At 42.0% G+C, this 19,495-nt stretch overlaps 1 protein-coding gene across 1 annotated transcript; it reads right to left on the reverse strand.

Annotated features, from left to right (window-relative positions):
• Nucleotides 1-114: 114 nt before the first annotated feature.
• LOC306794285 (CBY1-interacting BAR domain-containing protein 2-like) lies at nucleotides 115-16,695 on the reverse strand (the record flags this gene model as incomplete). Its single annotated transcript, XM_079292324.1, has 8 exons — nucleotides 115-294; nucleotides 5,328-5,534; nucleotides 12,600-12,713; nucleotides 12,806-12,910; nucleotides 14,558-14,659; nucleotides 16,103-16,171; nucleotides 16,260-16,494; nucleotides 16,676-16,695. The coding sequence occupies 8 exons, from the start codon at nucleotides 16,693-16,695 to the stop codon at nucleotides 115-117; spliced, it is 1,032 nt and encodes a 343-aa protein (XP_079148450.1).
• Between the last annotated feature and the right edge of the window lie 2,800 nt (nucleotides 16,696-19,495).

A 19,495-nucleotide genomic window follows, 5' to 3' on the forward strand; every position in this document is an offset into this window, starting at 1 on the left:
AAAAGAAGTTCTGACTGGAAGTCAGCTCTACAGTTGATTTATTTGATTGTTCTTCTTAGTTCTACAGTTGATATGTTTCAGCATTGAAAAAATGACATAACAACACGGTTGTTTTTACTTCTGCCATCTGCGCATCTGGGTATATTGAGCCGCGTAGGACTGCCTGCTGGTGTGCTGACCTTCTGTCTCTGATTCAGAAATCTCCTCCTCTCCTTCCTCTTCTTCTTCTTCCTCCTCTTCCTCCACCTCTTCCTCCTCCTCCATGCCTCTCTGGCGTTGTAAGGTGCTGCGAGACTGCAAAATAAATAAGGTGAGAACTCTTGGGCTCACTGAGTAATGGCCTTCAGGACAGCAAATCAAAAATGGTCAGAGCATAACTGAAGTTTCTGTCTCATCCTTAGTCGGTTCCACAACCTGACGTCGGTGACCATTCTTTGGCTAATCGTTTGATGATTGATTTGACTTCTGTGGACCTTTTTATTAAAATAATAGCCCTCAGGTCCCTCCCAAAAATCACTGTTAGAGCCAGAGCAGCTAGAATCATGTATGAATACACTTTCAAATGTAAGTTCACCCCGAGGATTCAGATTCTGAAATCAGTTTGATGTTATGACATCATTTTGACCTAGATATCCATGGTCGTCGCCATCCAGTAGAGTGAAACCATGACATTTGAATGGTAAGGTAAGATGTTGATCAGTGCCAAATTGTCTACGCAAGGGTTAATGGTCTTCTAGTCCTAAGGAGATTCACTTCTTACCGGGGTAGATCGCCATGGTAACTTATGCTGAACACCTAACCTGGTACAAAGCATGTATAAATGAACAGGCTAATAATATCTCTGCAACGACAGATTTGACAATAATTGCACGAGTGTGTTCCAATCAATGAATGTGTTGTAGATGTATTCGTATGGCGTGTGACAATATTTTAGCCTATTTCTTTCAGCTGCATTCCCTGTGGAGTAAAACAGTCTTGGGAGAAAATAGAAAGAAGATCAGTGTATATTCTCTCATTATATATTCATATCATATATTCACTTATGTGTGTCAGCTTCTTTGATTTACGGTATTATGACAGCACCATGGATTATATCTATTTGTTTAAATATATCTAAATGTTTGAAACTCACATATGACATCCGCATATTGAGAATAGTGTGAATATAGTGTGGTCTGAATGTGTCAACATACAGCCTGTTTGCCTTAGTAAGGATCAAAGGCTGTCTTTACTACTAAAGAGGCATAGCAGGTGTGTGGTAAGGCTGTCTTTACTACTAAAGAGACATAGCAGGTGTGTGGTCAGGCTGTCTTTACTACTAAAGAGACATAGCAGGTGTGTGGTCAGGCTGTCTTTACTACTAAAGAGGCATAGCAGGTGTGTGGTCAGGCTGTCTTTAATACTAAAGAGGCATAGCAGGTGTGTGGTAAGGCTGTCTTTACTACTAAAGAGGCATAGCAGGTGTGTGGTAAGGCTGTCTTTACTACTAAAGAGGCATAGCAGGTGTGTGGTAAGACTGTCTTTACGACTAAAGAGGCATAGCAGGTGTGTGGTCAGGCTGTCTTTACTACTAAAGAGGCATAGCAGGTGTGTGATAAGGCTGTCTTTACTACTAAAGAGGCATAGCAGGTGTGTGGTCAGGCTGTCTTTAATACTAAAGAGGCATAGCAGGTGTGTGGTAAGGCTGTCTTTACTACTAAAGAGGCATAGCAGGTGTGTGGTAAGGCTGTCTTTACCACTAAAGAGGCATAGCAGGTGTGTGGTCAGGCTGTCTTTAATACTAAAGAGGCATAGCAGGTGTGGTAAGGCTGTCTTTACTACTAAAGAGGCATAGCAGGTGTGTGGTAGGACTGTCTTTAATACTAAAGAGACATAGCAGGTGTGTGGTAAGGCTATCTTTAATACTAAAGACTCATAGCAGGTGTGTGGTCAGGCTGTCTTTAATACTAAAGAGGCATAGCAGGTGTGTGGTCAGGCTGTCTTTACTACTAAAGAGGCAAAGCAGGTGTGTGGTCAGGCTGTCTTTACGACTAAAGAGGCATAGCAGGTGTGTGGTAAGGCTGTCTTTAATACTAAAGAGGCATAGCAGGTATGTGGTAAGGCTATCTTTACTACTAAAGAGGCATAGCAGGTGTGTGGTCAGGCTGTCTTTAATACTAAAGACTCATAGCAGGTGTGTGGTAAGGCTATCTTTACTACTAAAGAGGCATAGCAGGTGTGTGGTCAGGCTGTCTTTACTACAAAAGAGGCAAAGCAGGTGTGTGGTCAGGCTGTCTTTACTACTAAAGAGGCATAGCAGGTGTGTGGTAAGGCTGTCTTTAATACTAAAGAGGCATAGCAGGTGTGTGGTAAGGCTGTCTTTACCACTAAAGAGGCATAGCAGGTGTGTGGTCAGGCTGTCTTTAACACTAAAGAGGCATAGCAGGTGTGTGGTAAGGCTGTCTTTACTACTAAAGAGGCATAGCAGGTGTGTGGTAAGACTGTCTTTACTACTAAAGAGACATAGCAGGTGTGTGGTAAGGCTGTCTTTAATACTAAAGAGGCATAGCAGGTGTGTGGTAAGGCTGTCTTTAATACTAAAGACTCATAGCAGGTGTGTGGTAAGGCTATCTTTACTACTAAAGAGACATAGTAGGTGTGTGGTAAGACTGTCTTTACTACTAAAGAGGCATAGCAGGTGTGTGGTAAGGCTGTCTTTACCACTAAAGAGGCATAGCAGGTGTGTGGTCAGGCTGTCTTTACTACTAAAGAGGCATAGCAGGTGTGTGGTCAGGCTGTCTTTACTACTAAAGAGACATAGCAGGTGTGTGGTAAGACTGTCTTTACCACTAAAGAGGCATAGCAGGTGTGTGGTAAGGCTGTCTTTAATACTAAAGAGGCATAGCAGGTGTGTGGTAAGACTCTTTAATACTAAAGAGGCATAGCAGGTGTGTGGTCAGGCTGTCTTTACTACTAAAGAGGCATAGCAGGTGTGTGGTAAGGCTGTCTTTACTACTAAAGAGGCCTAGCAGGTGTGTGGTAAGACTGTCTTTAATACTAAAGAGGCCTAGCAGGTGTGTGGTAAGACTGTCTTTAATACTAAAGAGGCATAGCAGGTGTGTGGTCAGGCTGTCTTTACTACTAAAGAGACATAGCAGGTTTGTGGTAAGACTGTCTTTAATACTAAAGAGGCATAGCAGGTGTGTGGTCAGGCTGTCTTTACCACTAAAGAGGCATAGCAGGTGTGTGGTAAGGCTGTCTTTAATACTAAAGAGGCATAGCAGGTGTGTGGTAAGACTGTCTTTAACACTAAAGAGGCATAGCAGGTGTGTGGTCAGGCTGTCTTTACTACTAAAGAGGCATAACAGGTGTGTGGTAAGACTGTCTTTACTGCTAAAGAGGCATAGCAGGTGTGTGGTCAGGCTGTCTTTACTACTAAAGAGGCATAGCAGGTGTGTGGTCAGGCTGTCTTTACTACTAAAGAGGCATAGCAGGTGTGTGGTAAGACTGTCTTTACTACTAAAGAGGCATAGCAGGTGTGTGGTCAGGCTGTCTTTACTACTAAAGAGGCATAGCAGGTGTGTGGTCAGGCTGTCGTTACTACTAAAGAGGCATAGCAGGTAAGCCTATCATGGAAAAGGCAAGCGAAGGCCGTTGGGGCTGTGATAAGAACAGCCGATCTGTGATAAAAAAGAGTCACGTTATGCTGGGCGGCATCAGGAAAAGTCTTTCAACTCCCACTAGGAAGATAAAGCTGACCATGACACATTGGTACATGCAATACACACATTAGAAACCATATGAACATAACTCACACCCACATGACAGGAAAAGGGACACACCTGTGATTTACTGGGTTCAATTAAAAATAAGAATGACGTATCAAAGGAAAACAGAGGAAGAGCTTATAAAGGTAAAAGCGATGTCAGTCCCACTGTATAAGACTGTAAGAACAGAATAAATCATTTTCCGGAGAATGACTCGGGTTGTGTTCTTTGCTTGAAGGATAAACTCTATTGCATTAAATTCTGTCTGATTCCAGTGCTTTCTTCAAAGATCATCAGGACACCAATAGGTATTAAGTATAGAATAAGAATAGAGTTGGGGAGCAGTAGTTTAGACTTCATCAACTGGTGCATAGAAATAAGATGCTGATCTGTGGGTCTTTACGTTGAATCACAGCAACTACCGAGAGGAAGAACACTCGTTCCCTCCTATTTCTTCCATTTACGTATTCCTAACAGTGCCAGAATATCTATCGTGTAACATAATAACTACATCACGAGTGTCACTGCAGTATTTATGTTTACAGCAGTAAAACTGATTGCTTCCAAAATGATTGTGACAATCAGTGGTATGCACCACCCTGGATATCATTTTTGCAAAGGAAATTTGATAGGTGAACACAATTTCTTTTTTTCATGGCATTATGATAAGGAGTGACAATGAGGATATGGAGTGATTGTGCGAGAGATGTCACTGGCTTTATTTACACACTTTGCTAATTTACACAGTCCTTATGTGCAGGTGGTGAAGATTAGGTGAGGTGACTGGAGGAGGTGTTGACAACACCATGGTGACTCCTCTGCTCCAGAGAGCTCTGATACTCTCATCAGATAGTTTACAGTTTGTCTGTTTGCAGTATGCTCAATCTCTCACTAAGGAATAAACCATAAATAAAGCCATGTTCACTGATTTTACTCACAAAGACTTTATGAAAACAAATGTTGTACTTGGTGATAACTGCACAGCATTAGAAAATTGTTGAAAACTAATGATGCTCTGTTCTGCAGTTATTTAAGGTTAGTTTATGTTATTTTACAGATGATGATAAATTCACCAGCTGCTCCACAGCTGACCACGAGGTAGTTCAGCCCTTTCCTGATGAAATATTGAGCGAAATCTGATTTGAGGTTTGACTTAGTCCATGTCTTTTACAATTGAAATGTGCTTATAGTCATGGCTCACTAGTTCAAGCACAAATAACACTGGTTTTACTGTTTATTATACCTGTAATGATGCCTGACACATTTCATTTCTACAATCTGGCCCTACCCCTAACCCCCTCACCATCTATGTCTCCAATTTCCCCTGTCTCCAAAATGCGTGTACGCATAGGTCAAAGTTGAAGTGGCGTATGCCGTTCTCACGCCCTGTTTTGTTCGTACGCAATGGTTATAAATGAGACCCCAGATCTGGGTAGAATATAACCACAGGGAGGAGGGATTCTTTGTCAAAGGTCCATAGAAGGCAAAGGAGAATGGTCACAGAATTGAGGTTCTGAACCCGACAAGCATTCTCATTCTTCTCTCATTCTTTCACTATGGTAACAAAGACATAAGGCTCACCCTCCTGACTGTGTCTGGGTACTGGCTGTGTTGTTGCCTGTGGATTTGGCCTGTGGTAGAGGCCAGCATTGACCTAAGCCTTTGGCTTTTGGGGGAGGCCAGAGGAGGACTGGGGTAGCGGCTCATGAGGGGAGAAGAGTAGCTGGTCAGAGGTGTGTCCAGGAGCCCAGCCAGAGAGTCAGCCATCTTGATCCGTCCATTAAACAGCTATGGAGTCATAAAGACAGTATTTACTTCAAACCAGGATAGAGGTTTCAAGCTTGCTGTTTGTCGCTTGTCCCCTTCGATGTCCCAACATTTTTGCATAGTTTAGTCATTAAATGTGGTCCAATATTCTTCAAAGTCCCAAAAATAGACTAACTACATCGGCCTGAAATAGTTACAATAGTTAATCATTTTGGTGTATTTATTGAAATATTTGGTTGAACATTCAAAGCCTGGTTGGAAAAAGAAAGTGAACCCTCGGTTCTAGTAACAATTTAAACTTATTTTACAGCACAGACCTCAGCAAAGTATTTTGTTCATAGGTGCATCTCTAAATTATAATTCATTTGAAAGCTTGGTTCTTGGTCTTTCAAACCCAACCTAGAAAACAATACAGCCAATTCTATTTGTTATAGTGTACCGGGCCCCAGGTCCGTATTGTGAATTCCTTTTGGAGTTCTTATCAAGTCTAGTCCTTAAAACAGATAAAGTAATTTTTGTAGGTGACTTTAATATTCATGTGGATGTCGATAATGATAGCCTTATCTCATTATTAGACTTGATTGGCTTCTGTCAGTGTACAGAAACACACTCACTGTTTTAACCACACCCTCGACCTGGTTCTGGCTTATGGCATTAAAATAGAACATTTAATAGTCTTTCCACAGAACCCTCTTTTATCGAACCATTATCAAATAACTTTTGAATTCCTATTTAAAGCCAATAGGCAAAGGTTTCTACACTCGATGTCTATCTGATGGTGCTGTAGCTCAATTTAAAGAAGTGATTCCGTCTGTTTTTAACTCAATAAAAGTAAAAAGTCCCAGTAAAAAGTCCCAGGTTGATCATCTTGTCGATAGTGCAACAGGCTCACTGAGAATGACACTAGACTCTATTGCCCCTCTAAAAAAGAAGATAACAAAACAAAGGATGTTCGCTCACCCTCAAACCGACAAATTAAAGCAAACATCGCTAAAACTTGACAGAACACCAATTTGGAAGAATCTCGGTTCGTCTGGCGAGACAGTCTTAAGACGTATAAGAAGACCCTCCGTAATGCCAGAGCAGCCTATTACGCATCATTGATAGAGAAAAAGTCACAGCTCTGTTGAGCCATGTTTTCCTATAGACTTCATGAACTTCTTTAATGATAAGATTATAACTATTAGAGAGAAAATTAATAATATCCTGCCCTCAAGCAGTACCGATCTATCCTCAAATAGAGTAACTTTGGAAACAGCTGTAAACCCTGATATATATTTCGATCGACCTTGACAAATTGACTTCAACAATTTCTACGTCTAAACCTTCTGCCTGTCTCTTAGACCACATCCCGACGAGGCTGCTTAAATAACTTAGTTCGTACGTCTTTACTAGATATGATCAATCTGTCTTTATACCACAGTCCTTCAAAGTAACTGTATTTAAACCTCTTCTTAAGAAGCCCAATCTTGATCCAGAGGTGCTAGCTAACTACAGGCCTATCTCTAACCTTCGCTTCCTCTCTAAGATCCTTGAGGAAGCAGTCACCAATCAGTTGTGTGAATCTTTACGTAACAATAGTATATTTGAGGATTTTCAGTAAGGATTTAGAGTGCATCATAGCACAGAGACAGCACTGTTGAAAACTACGAATGACCTTCTAATTGCATCAGACAAAGGACTCGTCTCTGTTCTTGTCTTGTTAGACCTCAGTGCTGCGTTCGACACCATTGACCATTACATCCTGTTACCGAGATTAGAACATTTGTTTGGCATTAATGGAAACGCACTATGTTGGTTTAAGTCCTATTTATCAGATCGATCTCAGTTTGTATTTGTAAACAATGAAACCTCGATGAACACCAACGTTAGTCATGGAGTTAGACAAGGTTCTGTGATTGGACCAATCTTATTGACCACATATATGCTTCTTTTAGGCAATATTATCAGAAAACACTCCATAAACTTTCATTGTTATGCAGGTGATACTCAATTATATCTATCGGCCATTACCGAAACCAACCAGCTCTCTATACTTCAAGCACGTCTTAAGGACATAAAAAACCTGGATGACCTGCAACTTCCTGATGTTAAACTCAGACAAAACTGAAGTTATTCTACTAGGCCCAGAACACCTCCGAAATCAATTATCTAATGATATAGTTTCTCTAGATGGCATTGCGCTGGCATCCAGTGGCACCGTAAATATTCTCTGAGTTATCTTTCATCAGGATATGTCCTTTAACTCCCAGATAAAACACACTTCAAGGACTGCCTTTTTTCACCTACGTAACATTAAAAAAATCAGGCACATCCTGTCTCAAAGCGATGCAGAGAAATTAGTTCATGCATTTGTTACCTCTAGACTAGATTACTGTGATTCCTTATTTTCAGGCTGCTCTAATAAGTCTCTTAAATCTCTCCAGCTGATCCAGAATGCTGCAGCTCGTGTACTAACAAGAACTAAGAGGAGAGATTATATTACTCCTGTATTAGCTTCTCTGCACTGGATCCCCGTAAAATCTAGAGTATAATTTAAAATCCTTCTCCTCACCTACAAAGCCTTAATTGGTCAGTCACCATCATACTTTAGGAGTACAATAATATCCTATTATGCATAATGCTCGCTGTTTTGGCTTCCAGGGAAATCCAGGGAGCATTTTAAGAGTGGAGCCACCAGCGCCAAGTTTACCGTAACTGTATTTCCATTTGTTGCAATGACTGAAATATACCTATGTGCTTAATATCTAGAACAGAAATGCAAAAATGTAGCGTAAATTAACAAGAATGCATAGGTGCAGTTAGGCTCTGGGTGAGCTAATCTAGCTTGTTAAAAATAAGTAGTTATTATTGGTTGTACAGTTCTTGAAATGATATGTTACGTCGGGAACTTCTCATTATCAACAGTACCACTGACTATTGTTGGGGTCTGACCAAATAGCTTTTAGACCGATTAGAGAGAGGTAGACGCACATATCATGTACTAATAGATCCAGAAGCACAGACTAACTGGATTCCCTCCTATTCAGAACACCACGTAGCCAACCTACGACTGCTCCACCGACGGACTCCAGTCCTGTCTAGGAGTTGAACCAGTAACCACTGTTTGCCCCTCACCTGCTTCTTGTCTTTCTATTCTTTCCTTCTCTCTCTTTTGTGTTTTGTTTTGTTTTATTTGGGTTGTTACTTTCTTTGACACTATGCCGCAATGCTAGATTATCACAACATCATAATAGCGATTGAATTATTTGGGAATAATGTTTTGCTCACCTATGATTTGAATTGTGTATGATAGTAGATGTAGGTAGAAGTAGTTAAAGTCATCTGCCCAGATGCCACCTTAGTCATCTGCCCAGATGCCAATGAACTCTGAACAATGAACACCATGAACTTGACCACTATGAACCTTGAACTCTATGAACAATGAACACTGCCTGTTCTAACCACTGCTTTTGGTCTCAGGAACACTTGGACTGTCTCACCTCTTCAGGTTTCCCCACCACATGGATGCACATGCCAGCCCTTGGTTTGCTCTAAAGACCGAAGCCAACACCTCGCTCTTCAGAACAAAGGGGGGATGTTGGGGTCTGACCAAATGGCTTCAATATGTGCTGTGGACAAAGAGAATCAGGCCTTAACTTTTTCAAGCAAAGGTCTCATCCTGACCTGTAGTTTGATGAGAGCCAGCTCCTCTGGGTGGAATTTCACACTTGGGTGTGAATCCCCCCCCCCCAAAAAAAAAAACTATGCAGTCTCATTGGCCGAGAGCCAAGGGGCTCCGGGACCCCCTGTGGTTCAGCCACTGTTCTATAAAACTGTCTGTAGATTACACCTCAACGCTTTTCCCTTCGACCTCCGTCGAACAGGGAGCACACAACGCTCTCTTCGCCTGGACCTTCGTCCTGGACACATGAAGACACATCGGCCTCTCCTCCCCCCTCCAGCACGACGGAGGACACAAGGAAGCAGCGGCCCTTCTCCCCTCATCAAACCCTGACAAGCCATTTCGCTGGACGAAACAGCCCGCGATAACGAATCTGCTTCAGCGATCCGTTCAGTGCTTTTTGCTCCTTTTTCTTTTTGCGCACACTCCGGCAGGAAGACGTCTAATCCTCTCCTGACCGATGATTACCGGGAGACCTACGGACCACGTCGTCTCAGCCGAAGTTAAACTGTCCTCCCTGCAGCGAGGATAGTTCACGTCTGCGTTTCGCTCCAGGACGAGCTCACGCCACGACGGACCGAAGCCGCACCAGCAAAAGCCGTGCGACACACAGCGCCCGCTACCAGCCGCGCTGCAAGCAGCCCCCCCCCCCCCTTCCTGCCGAGGAAACGGGCCACTTTGCCACGAACACTTCAACGTTGCAACGAAGCATCGACAAGTAAGATTCATGGCGTCTGGGCATAGCGTAGCTTAAATTAACGTAATATCGCGTGATATTGAGATATTGCGCAATCATTACGGCGCAGAGAAGCGCCGCTGTATTCGTGTATTAACTGCTATGACTGTTTATTTGGGATTAGTTTCATTCATTGTCTTCCACTCCGTGTGGAAGTTCTCTTTTCATTAACTCGACTCTGTGAGTGAGCTGAGGTGCGTGGCTTATCACGGCATAAGTTACCGGCAGTTCAAAGACGACAGCGGTATACGTATGCATGATAGAACCAGCAAACTCAGGCTCCCTACAACATCGCACGCCGAAGCGTGATTCACGCCGAGTTCTCGCTCCTTTTTCTCTTTCCTCCTCTCACGTAACACGCACACACACAGCTCCTAGCTCTACCCCTGGGGAAACCCCGTTCAAACGAGCGCCTCACATCACGTGCTGCCCAGGCACACGTGATTACGTACAGCAGTCCCATTCTGCCATTTTGGCCCGCGTCACTCGGCTCCGCCATCTTTGTAGTTATTAGCTGTAGTTCTTAAGGCCCCTCCCCTTTTGGCCAGCGTCACTCGACGCCGCCATCTTTGTAGTCTCTAGCTGTAGCTGTAAGACTCTTCTTCCTTTTCACCCACAGACCCACACACACACATACACACACAGACATACACCCTCATCCATTTTATTCATTCTTTAGTTTAGGCATATAAAATTGTATGATAACGTTTGTTGGTTGCAATATTAATTGATTTTATCATTTATTATTTTGATTTAATAAACTGTTATACTTTAAGGAGCAGTCGTCTGTGATTACTTGTGCATATGTATTTGATAAGACTGTATGTAGTAGCCTGTGCTCGAACTTAAAACCTTCACTGTCACTGAATGTATAGTCATACGCAGACTATTGACATTATGAGTGACTACTAATTATGAGACTTAGTTTTATCGTTTGGTTATTGGTCCCTGTTCGCAGGGTGGTGCCCCGTTGTTATTAATAATCATTAATAATTGTTACATACATCAATAATTCTATTGATGTCAAGAATTCAGTTTCTTAAATGCTGATAACCCAAACACGCTCCTTTAGATCCCAACACTATCCGTGTAACAATTTGGCCACAATTCAGCACATTGACCAGCAGACTCTACTATAATTGTAAAGGGAGTCCCCTACAGCCCTCCTCCACTGGGAACAACCTGGTTTGCAGCCTTTGTCCCCACAGTAAGTGACCAGCTGCTGGTATTTGCTAGTTTTCTGCACCACTGCCTCTTCATTCCCTGCCTCCCATGGTACAGTCGAATCCACCATGATGATCTTTTTTACCTCCGTTGACCAGATTACCACTTCTCGCCTCAGAAGGAATTTTGTCCTTCATGACGAAACAGATGGTGTGGAATGATTTTCCTTTGTCCTGGTGTTTTCTTGCTCCATAAGCCACACCTCGCCATCGATACCTCCCTTAGGTGAGTGATGCCTTGCAACCCAGCAGTGTGGTTCCTCTCCCACTGCACAGATTACACAGGGGTCCTCCCTCCTGCCCCCCCTGTGCAGGTTCATTGGGGATGGGGATCTTGGCAGAAAAGACATGCAGAATGGATCCAGCTTCCACAGGTCAGTCTACCTACCTAAAGTATACACGCAAAGTATACAAGCAATGTGTACATATATCTTTCTTGCTGTTTTTCAAATTATCCCTAAAGGATGTGGTTTGTTAAGATAACTGAAGGGGCTGAATCTGAACTTCTTCACCAAAAGGCATGGTCTGAAAAGGCCTTCAGCATAGTTCCCACCCACTCCAATCTAAGTAAGGGACCATTGCGAAATGGATGTGAGGTTTCTTTTGTCTCACCTTTTCTGGGCTCATTTGAAGCCTATCTAGGCAGTTCTGGCTCTCCTTCCTTCCTCCTCAAGGTTCCTCACTGCGTGGACCATTGCGCTTCGCCCCCTTGGACTCACTTTTCATCCTACTGCTGGTGAGATGCTGACCTTATCTCCCAGTACAAGTGTTTCCAATTATATCTCTTGTCCTCAGTGAACGCTTGGCCGGTTGTTCCATGTTGGCTGTTGAATTCCCCCCAGACGTTGTGATGCCGGCTTCTCTAACATTATAATCTCTGCAGTCCCTGTAGGCCATGGCAAGCCTGGACTTAGCTACTTTTAACTCCTTCAGAAAACAGGTGGAGCTGTACCTGGGGACCACTTTGCAACTCAACAGCCTGCTCATGCACATGAAAATAACCTTCATGACAAGGTTGAAGTATCAACTCCATCATCTACTCATCGTCATTTACACATAATTATGTGTTTAATTTAACAGATATCAATTTTGTAGTCTCTTTAAAGGTCGGTTTTTGGTCCCTACAGGGCAAACACGCCATCCGACATATCACCTAATAAAGTTGATATGCTGTATGTGGTCACATCGAGCAGACGCAAATCAACATTGTCATTCATTTGGAGTTATGTTTCTTTCCTGATTAATGTAGGTCCTAATATTCATTCTCCTTGAGCTCTGTTTTGGTCTCCACCAACTCAACTAAATATTTAGCTCTTTAGCTGCTCCACTATGTTCACCAGCTAATCGCTAATGTTGCCTGACTGCTATTTGGTGCTGAGCGAGTCAAGTACAGTGGGTTTATCATAATAGTTACATCAGCAATCACACATTGTTGTTTCATGTGTTATCAGCCATGGCGCTACCTCCAGATCCTTTTGAATGTTAATTGCCTCCAGGTTGTGGTACGTATGCGCATAGATCTCCAGCGCTTTAGCATGGAAGAGCATCTCCACTGTAATGAAGTCTGTGAAAATCCTCTGCCAAAAAAACAAAGCAATGGTTGTTGTCAACGGGACATTGATGATTTACCTGCTGGAGGATGTTTGTGAATAGTAAGTGTGAAACTGACTTTGATATCCTCCAGTTTCTGTCTCTGGAAGTCTTTGATGGTTTCCTCTAGTTGTTTGATACTGCACTGAGCATTGTTGGAAGCCTTCTGAGCATTTACTTCTGCCTGTCAATTAACACACAATACACAGCACAAAGCTATACCTCACAGTCAGTCAGACCCACTTGAAGGATCATTAATATGATGACATTCATAAGATAATCATACAATCATGTACATTACCTGAGACTGAAAGGTCTTGTCAAGAAAATACAATCAAAGGTAGCTGTACAACTGTATAACGATAAGTGTGTATAAAGACATTGCAGTGAATGTAATGAAATACTGTTGTTTCAGATTTTGCCCCCCTTGATCTATGTGGAATAGAAAACCTTAAATATGAGATAATTCAATTTTCAAATATTTTGCTAATAAACTCAAAAATGACACCTCAATATCCCTGTGGGCTTAATACTGTAGTTATAACTTATGTTTTATAACCTTATTATGTTATATATCCCCATATTTCGTAATACTTATAAGGTATGTTAAAATCAAGAATTCACATTTTGTCTTTATATTTTGAAATCCATACTAGAATACCTGTATACCTACTTACATTTATGAACATATTTACATAGGATGATTGATGATGTACTAAACTGGCCTTACACAGAGTCAATCTCAGGAGGTAAACTCAACCTACCCATGCAAGCAATGTGCAAATCTGTCTGGTTCATGGGGGTGTTTTTCTAAAGATAAGTGAATATTTCTGGGCTCACTCTGAACTTCCTCCCCAAAAGATATGGTCTGAAAAGGCCAAAAGCATAGTTCCCACCCCCTTCAATCTAGATAAGGGACCAGTGTGTAATGGATACGAGGACACTAAAAACCACAAACGAAACACCTGCTTTGTCCTCCAGAGTTTGGAAAAGGAGCACACATTTGGAAGTCTTTGGAATAGGACAGCACTGTTGGGATATATTCAGTTGGTTCTGTGAAACAAACTGTCTTGCACGTTAGGTCACTTATTCAGCGCAAAACTGAATCACTTTGTCCACAAATATGACCAATTAAATGAATAACTCAAATCACCCAAATCTAACCTGTGTATTTGTAAATGTCCATATGTCACACACAGATTTTCATAAAGTTAGTATTTTAAGTACAATGGTTGATAACAATTTTAAGGATTTTTGCTTTAGTATCTCTGCTTAATATTACTTTATACCATACTCAATACATCTCAGAAGGAAATATTGTACAACATGTCTCTGCCAGCTATAGTTACCACTTACTTTCCAGTTTAATATCTTACTTAAAAGAACATTAGCATTAACACCCTTTAACATAGTTTTCAGCTTTCATTTTCCTTTACGTTTCCTTAAATGTTATGTTTGTAAAAAATAATCTGAGTCTGTTGTCATACAGTATCATATTCAGTATTTTCCTGCTCTTAATTAAAGCTTCATGATGCTTATATTAAATTAAATATTTATATATAAGACTGCAGGATTTCTGTGGCTCAATGAAATGGAAATATTCAAGATGTCTCAAGTATCATTCTAGTCAAATGTATCTCTGGAAACTTTGGTCTCTCCGCTAGAAGTTTACATAACATTTTGTGGTGGACATGTACCTCGTTCGGCTGCACAGCATAAGCTTGTACTGACTGACCCATTGGTTGGGCGTTGAGGTTTAATTCGTTAATAAACAAGTTTCCACTGAATGTGTGGGGATGAAAAGAGTCAAATGTCAGTATGTGAAGGATACAATGCTCTGTCGATCTGCTGGGTTCCTCAGTCTGATTTTTTCCAGTTTCTGTAACTCCTTCAGCTCTCTGTTCACATCAGTGCTGAACTTCTTCAGATCTGCCTGAATGGTAGACACACTGTCAGCTCATACAACACACAAAGCAAAGGCCAGTCAGTCTTTTGTGGAACACTTCGCAAATGTATACATTATTCATCCCGGTAAGGGGGAAATTTGTCTCTGCATTTGACCCATCCCTGTATCAGGGAGCAGTGGGCTGCCCATGACAGGCGCCCGGGGAAAAATTGACCTATGCCCTTATACCCTAACATGCTGGAGGGGTCACTATCACCCCATGACCCTGACAGCTGTGTTGTTGGGGACAACAGCTCCTGGCAAGGTCACTCAGGAATGGACCGAGGCAAGGGGTCAAGACCAAGAACAATTCCACTAACTTTATTGAGTGACAACTTTGAAGGCAAACTGGCTCACCCAGATTAGGGGGACTAAACCCTCTCCTGGAGCCAGGCCTGGAGGATGTAGGGATCAGGTTTTTCACCAATGTAGCAAGCAAAGGCTTGGACATTGCTGTCCTCTCCTCAGCCTACCACACTATATTGATCTCTCAAGGTGAATGTACAGTGACATTGTAATGCTGCATAACCTCTGGGGCAGAGGTGGATGCTTGGGTCACCATGACGTGTAACTGTGACATTGGGTTAGGGTTAACCCTAACCCTAACCCTAACCCGAACCCTGACCACGATTCGCAATTTCTTTCCTATCAACAGTCGACAGTGCTTTCTGTAACCATATTAAACCAGCTTCCGTTCCTAAACCTAGACATGGGTCTGGCAACGGCCCTCTATGACACTTTTATAAGGTACTGTCACATAATGCTGTTGTGTTGATTAGGGCCGGACTGATAAACTGCTTTACTCTGTTGGCCCAAATAATTTTTTTTCTGGAAATTGCTTTTAACAATGAGTGGGTTGAATATTATTTGAGGACAAGACAATTGGGTATTTTTTTACATTACCCAATTGTAACTCTTGTTATTATATAGAGCAACAATGTAACGCAGACTAATACCCAGTGTGTTTCATTATGGGTTGTCAGCCTGCATTATTACGACTCATGTGATGTGTTTTAGAGGAATGAAAATATCTTCCAACATATTTATTATAGAAATGGACCGAGGACTGAATTATCTGCCAATCTGCCGACAGACTGTCTAAAAATAACTAACTGTCTGTCTGTCAGAGGAATAATTTTAACTGCTTCCAAGAGCCATACAGTAGAGCGTGTGAGCATGTGACTGACTGATGCTTCAAGGATGATGTCTTCTTTTTAGACAATTGAATGTTCAAGACACGTTCCTATCAAGACCAGTCTAAAAGTGTTTTGTATCTTTAACAATGTTTTCCCAAAAACAAGAGTTGAAATCGGGGGGTCATTTTATAATCTGGGGTGTCTATTCAGGTCAATAAAGTTATCAACTGATATTAGTTGATTTCAGACATCAATGTCGGAGGCACAAATCTGAAACATCTGTAACCAAACTCACCCTTTTATTTTTAATTATGTCTCCATAGGCTTTTAGGGGAGCAACAACTCTCGTCTCCAGTCTTTCTACCTGCAATAATAAAGTGTCCAACATGACAACAGTCATATGTATAAGAGTTTGATACAGGAAATAGAGTACATAACAACAGTGTCTCTACCTGAGCCTGCCTGTAGTCCTGCACCATGGCCAGGTCTTCAGCCATGTTTTTCAGGCCGATCTGGAGCTCGGGGTCCTCTCTGCTGGAGAAGTCAAAGAGCTGAGCCACCAGCAGGTCTGCCTTGTCTCTGAGCTTGGCTGTCTTCCTGGTGTAGGAGGCCAGCAGGGAGCAGATCTCACCCATGTACCGCTCAGCATGTTTCACTGTCTGCTCCATGCTCTTCACCTGGACATCCCTGCTCGGAAAAATCAAGAGAAATTTTCGTATCCATCCTATCTTTTCTTGTATCACACTGGGAATAAACTACCTTGGTAACATTCTAGCCAAAGCCCCCCAGCTTAGAGAGGAGCTGTTGAAACTGCGTTCATATTATAGTCTCTCTGAATAATGTGAAACATAAAAGCAGTGACTCCTACCTGGATAAGAGGTTGTTCATGTTTGTTCTGTCGTCCTCCCAACAGCCTCTCTCCTCTGTTGTTTGCTGATTCTCACCTGCACCAGGTAACAGAATATTGCTGCCATGGAAACCCCAACAACAGAGGGCGTGTGATAGCTGTGTGGGGGTGTAAGTGATGCTCTCTGCCACCTGATGGCAGCAGATTGCTATTGTGGCCATCTACTGGACCTTGGAACGAATGAGAAGTATTTCTGTCTCTCTCTATAAAGGATTATGTATAACGTGGTTCATATTACAAAGGAAAATAAAATGAGCATGTCACTTCATTCTCTGTATAGTGTACATAATAAATGACAAGAGTCTGCAACAGAGGTTTTTGGTACCACTACTACCGGGGGAACCAAATACTGTATTGGGAGAACCTTGCTTCTTTAATGTTCACAGTAACTCATGTAAAGGAGGAAGGGAATGATAATCTCACAAAATAAATCTGAGGGGTCATGAGGTCATTAATGGGGTAGTAAATGAGGTGGATAATCTGTCTCAAAGTGTTATTTAAAAAAAACGATCTGGTATAGTTTCTACTTATATACTTATTTTATTTATTCATATTTTCTCCTTTTATTTATCTTTTTATTTGTACGTATTTCTGTCTTGAATGTCTCTGAATGCTGTGAAGGGAAGCCCAATCGAGGCTCAGACGGGAGCCCCAAAAACATAAGCCCCAAAATAATGAAATTTATAAATATTGTGTTAATGTTGCCGAACCATGCCCCTCCTCGCCAGGTATAGTCCAAGCCTTGGCAGAAGACGGCTGCCTCGACGTGTTGGTGCGCATTGTTTTTTGTTGTTTTTGTCGTTAATTCAGTTTTATGCTGCGATTCCCAGAGCTCTTTCACCAGAGATGAGCTCGTGAACATCAGGGGTACAACTCCAGCGGACTTAGTTCCAACTTTTCTGCTAACTTCTGTGGAATTAATTCAATTCAATTTATTTTTGTACAGCCCAAAATCACAAATTACAAATTTGCCTCAGAGGGCTTTACAATATGTACACATTTGACATCCTCTTGTCCCGGAACCCTCACATCAGAACAGGAAAAACTCCCCAAAAAAACCCTTTAACGGAGAGGAAAGAGGAAGAAACCTGTGGGAGAGCAATAGAGGAGGGATCCCTCTCCCAGGATGGACAGAAGTGCAATGATGTCATGTGTAGAACAGGATAGTGAATCACAACACATTCAATGTAATTACAGCACATTTAATGTATGACACAACCACGACAGGAGGCAAGAGCTGGTCCAGGTAAACCCGGATACACAGGAACCTGTGATGCGAGAAATCACAGAGACTGGTGAAGAAGCAGGTCAATAATGTGCATTAATGGTATCGGTAATATGAAATAGTAATGTGAGTAATAATAAAAGTGATATTAACAGTTGGAGTCAGCAGGGCCATGGTAGGAGGAAGGACCAGGGTCCAGATGAAACCATGCTCCATGGAAACCTGTGAGGAGAGGAAGCACAAGGACTCCGGGGAAGAGACAAAATCAGTACTGTGCATTAATGGTATCGGTAATAGGATTAATAATGTTAATAATGAAGATCGTAGTAGGTGTCAGCAGGGCCATGGCTGGTTGAAGAACCAGTGTCCAGATAAAACTGCGGTCATCCTGTGAGGCGAGAAAGCACAAATACTCCGGGGAAGAAGTAAAGTTAGTAATGAGCATTAATGGGACATCAATGCATACAGACGGAGGTGAAGAAGAGGAGGAGAGAGGTGCTCAGTGTAGGAAGTCCGCCTGTAGTTTTTGCCAATACCAGTTTGTCCATGGGCCGGTCCAAGGCAAGCCAGAGCCAGCCCTAACTATAAGCACTATCAAAGAGGAAAGTCTTAAGCCTACTCTTAAATGTGGTGAGTGTGTCTGCCCCCCGGACTGAAACGGGAAGCTGGTTCCACAGAAGAGGAGCTTGATAACTGAAGGCTCTGGCTCCCATCCTACTTTTTAAGATTCTAGGAACCACAAGTAACCCTGAATCACTGGATCGCAGCGTTCTAGTAGGGCAGTATGGTACTATAAGCTCTTTAAGATATGATGGAGCCTGACCAATTCGGGCTTTGTAGGTAAGTAAAAGGATTTTAAATTCTATTCTAGATTTTACAGGGAGCCAGTGCAGATAAGCTAATACAGGAGTAATATGATCTCTCCTCTTAGTTCTTGTTAGTACACGAGCTGCAGCATTCTGGATCAGCTGGAGAGATTTAAGAGACTTATTAGAGCAGCCTGAAAATAAGGAATTGCAGTAATCTAGTCTAGAGATAACAAATGCATGAACTAATTTCTCTGCATCGCTTTGAGATAGGATGTGCCTGATTTTTTAAATATTACGTAGGTGAAAAAAGGCAGTCCTAGAAATAAGTTTTATCTGAGAGTTGAAAGACAAATCCTGATTAAAGGTAACTCCAAGATTCTTGACGGTGCTGCTGGATGCCAGCGCAATGCCATCTAGAGAAACTATATCATTAGATAACTGATTTCGGAGGTGTTCTGGGCCTAGTAGAATAACTTCAGTTTTGTCTGAGTTTAACATCAGGAAGTTGCAGGTCATCCAGGTTTTTATGTCCTTAAGGCACGCTTGCAGTTTAGCAAGCTGGTTGGTTTCATCTGGTTTCATCGACATATAAATAATTGAGTATCATCTGCATAACAATGAAAGGTTACAGAGTGTTTTCTAATAATATTGCCTAAAGGAAGCATATATAAGGTGAACAAGATTGGTCCAAGCACAGAACCTTGTGGAACTCCATAACTGATGTTGGTCTTCATCGATGCTTCATCA

This window comes from Melanostigma gelatinosum, assembly GCF_949748355.1.
Source record: "Melanostigma gelatinosum genome assembly, chromosome: 20".
NCBI lineage: Eukaryota > Metazoa > Chordata > Actinopteri > Perciformes > Zoarcidae > Melanostigma > Melanostigma gelatinosum.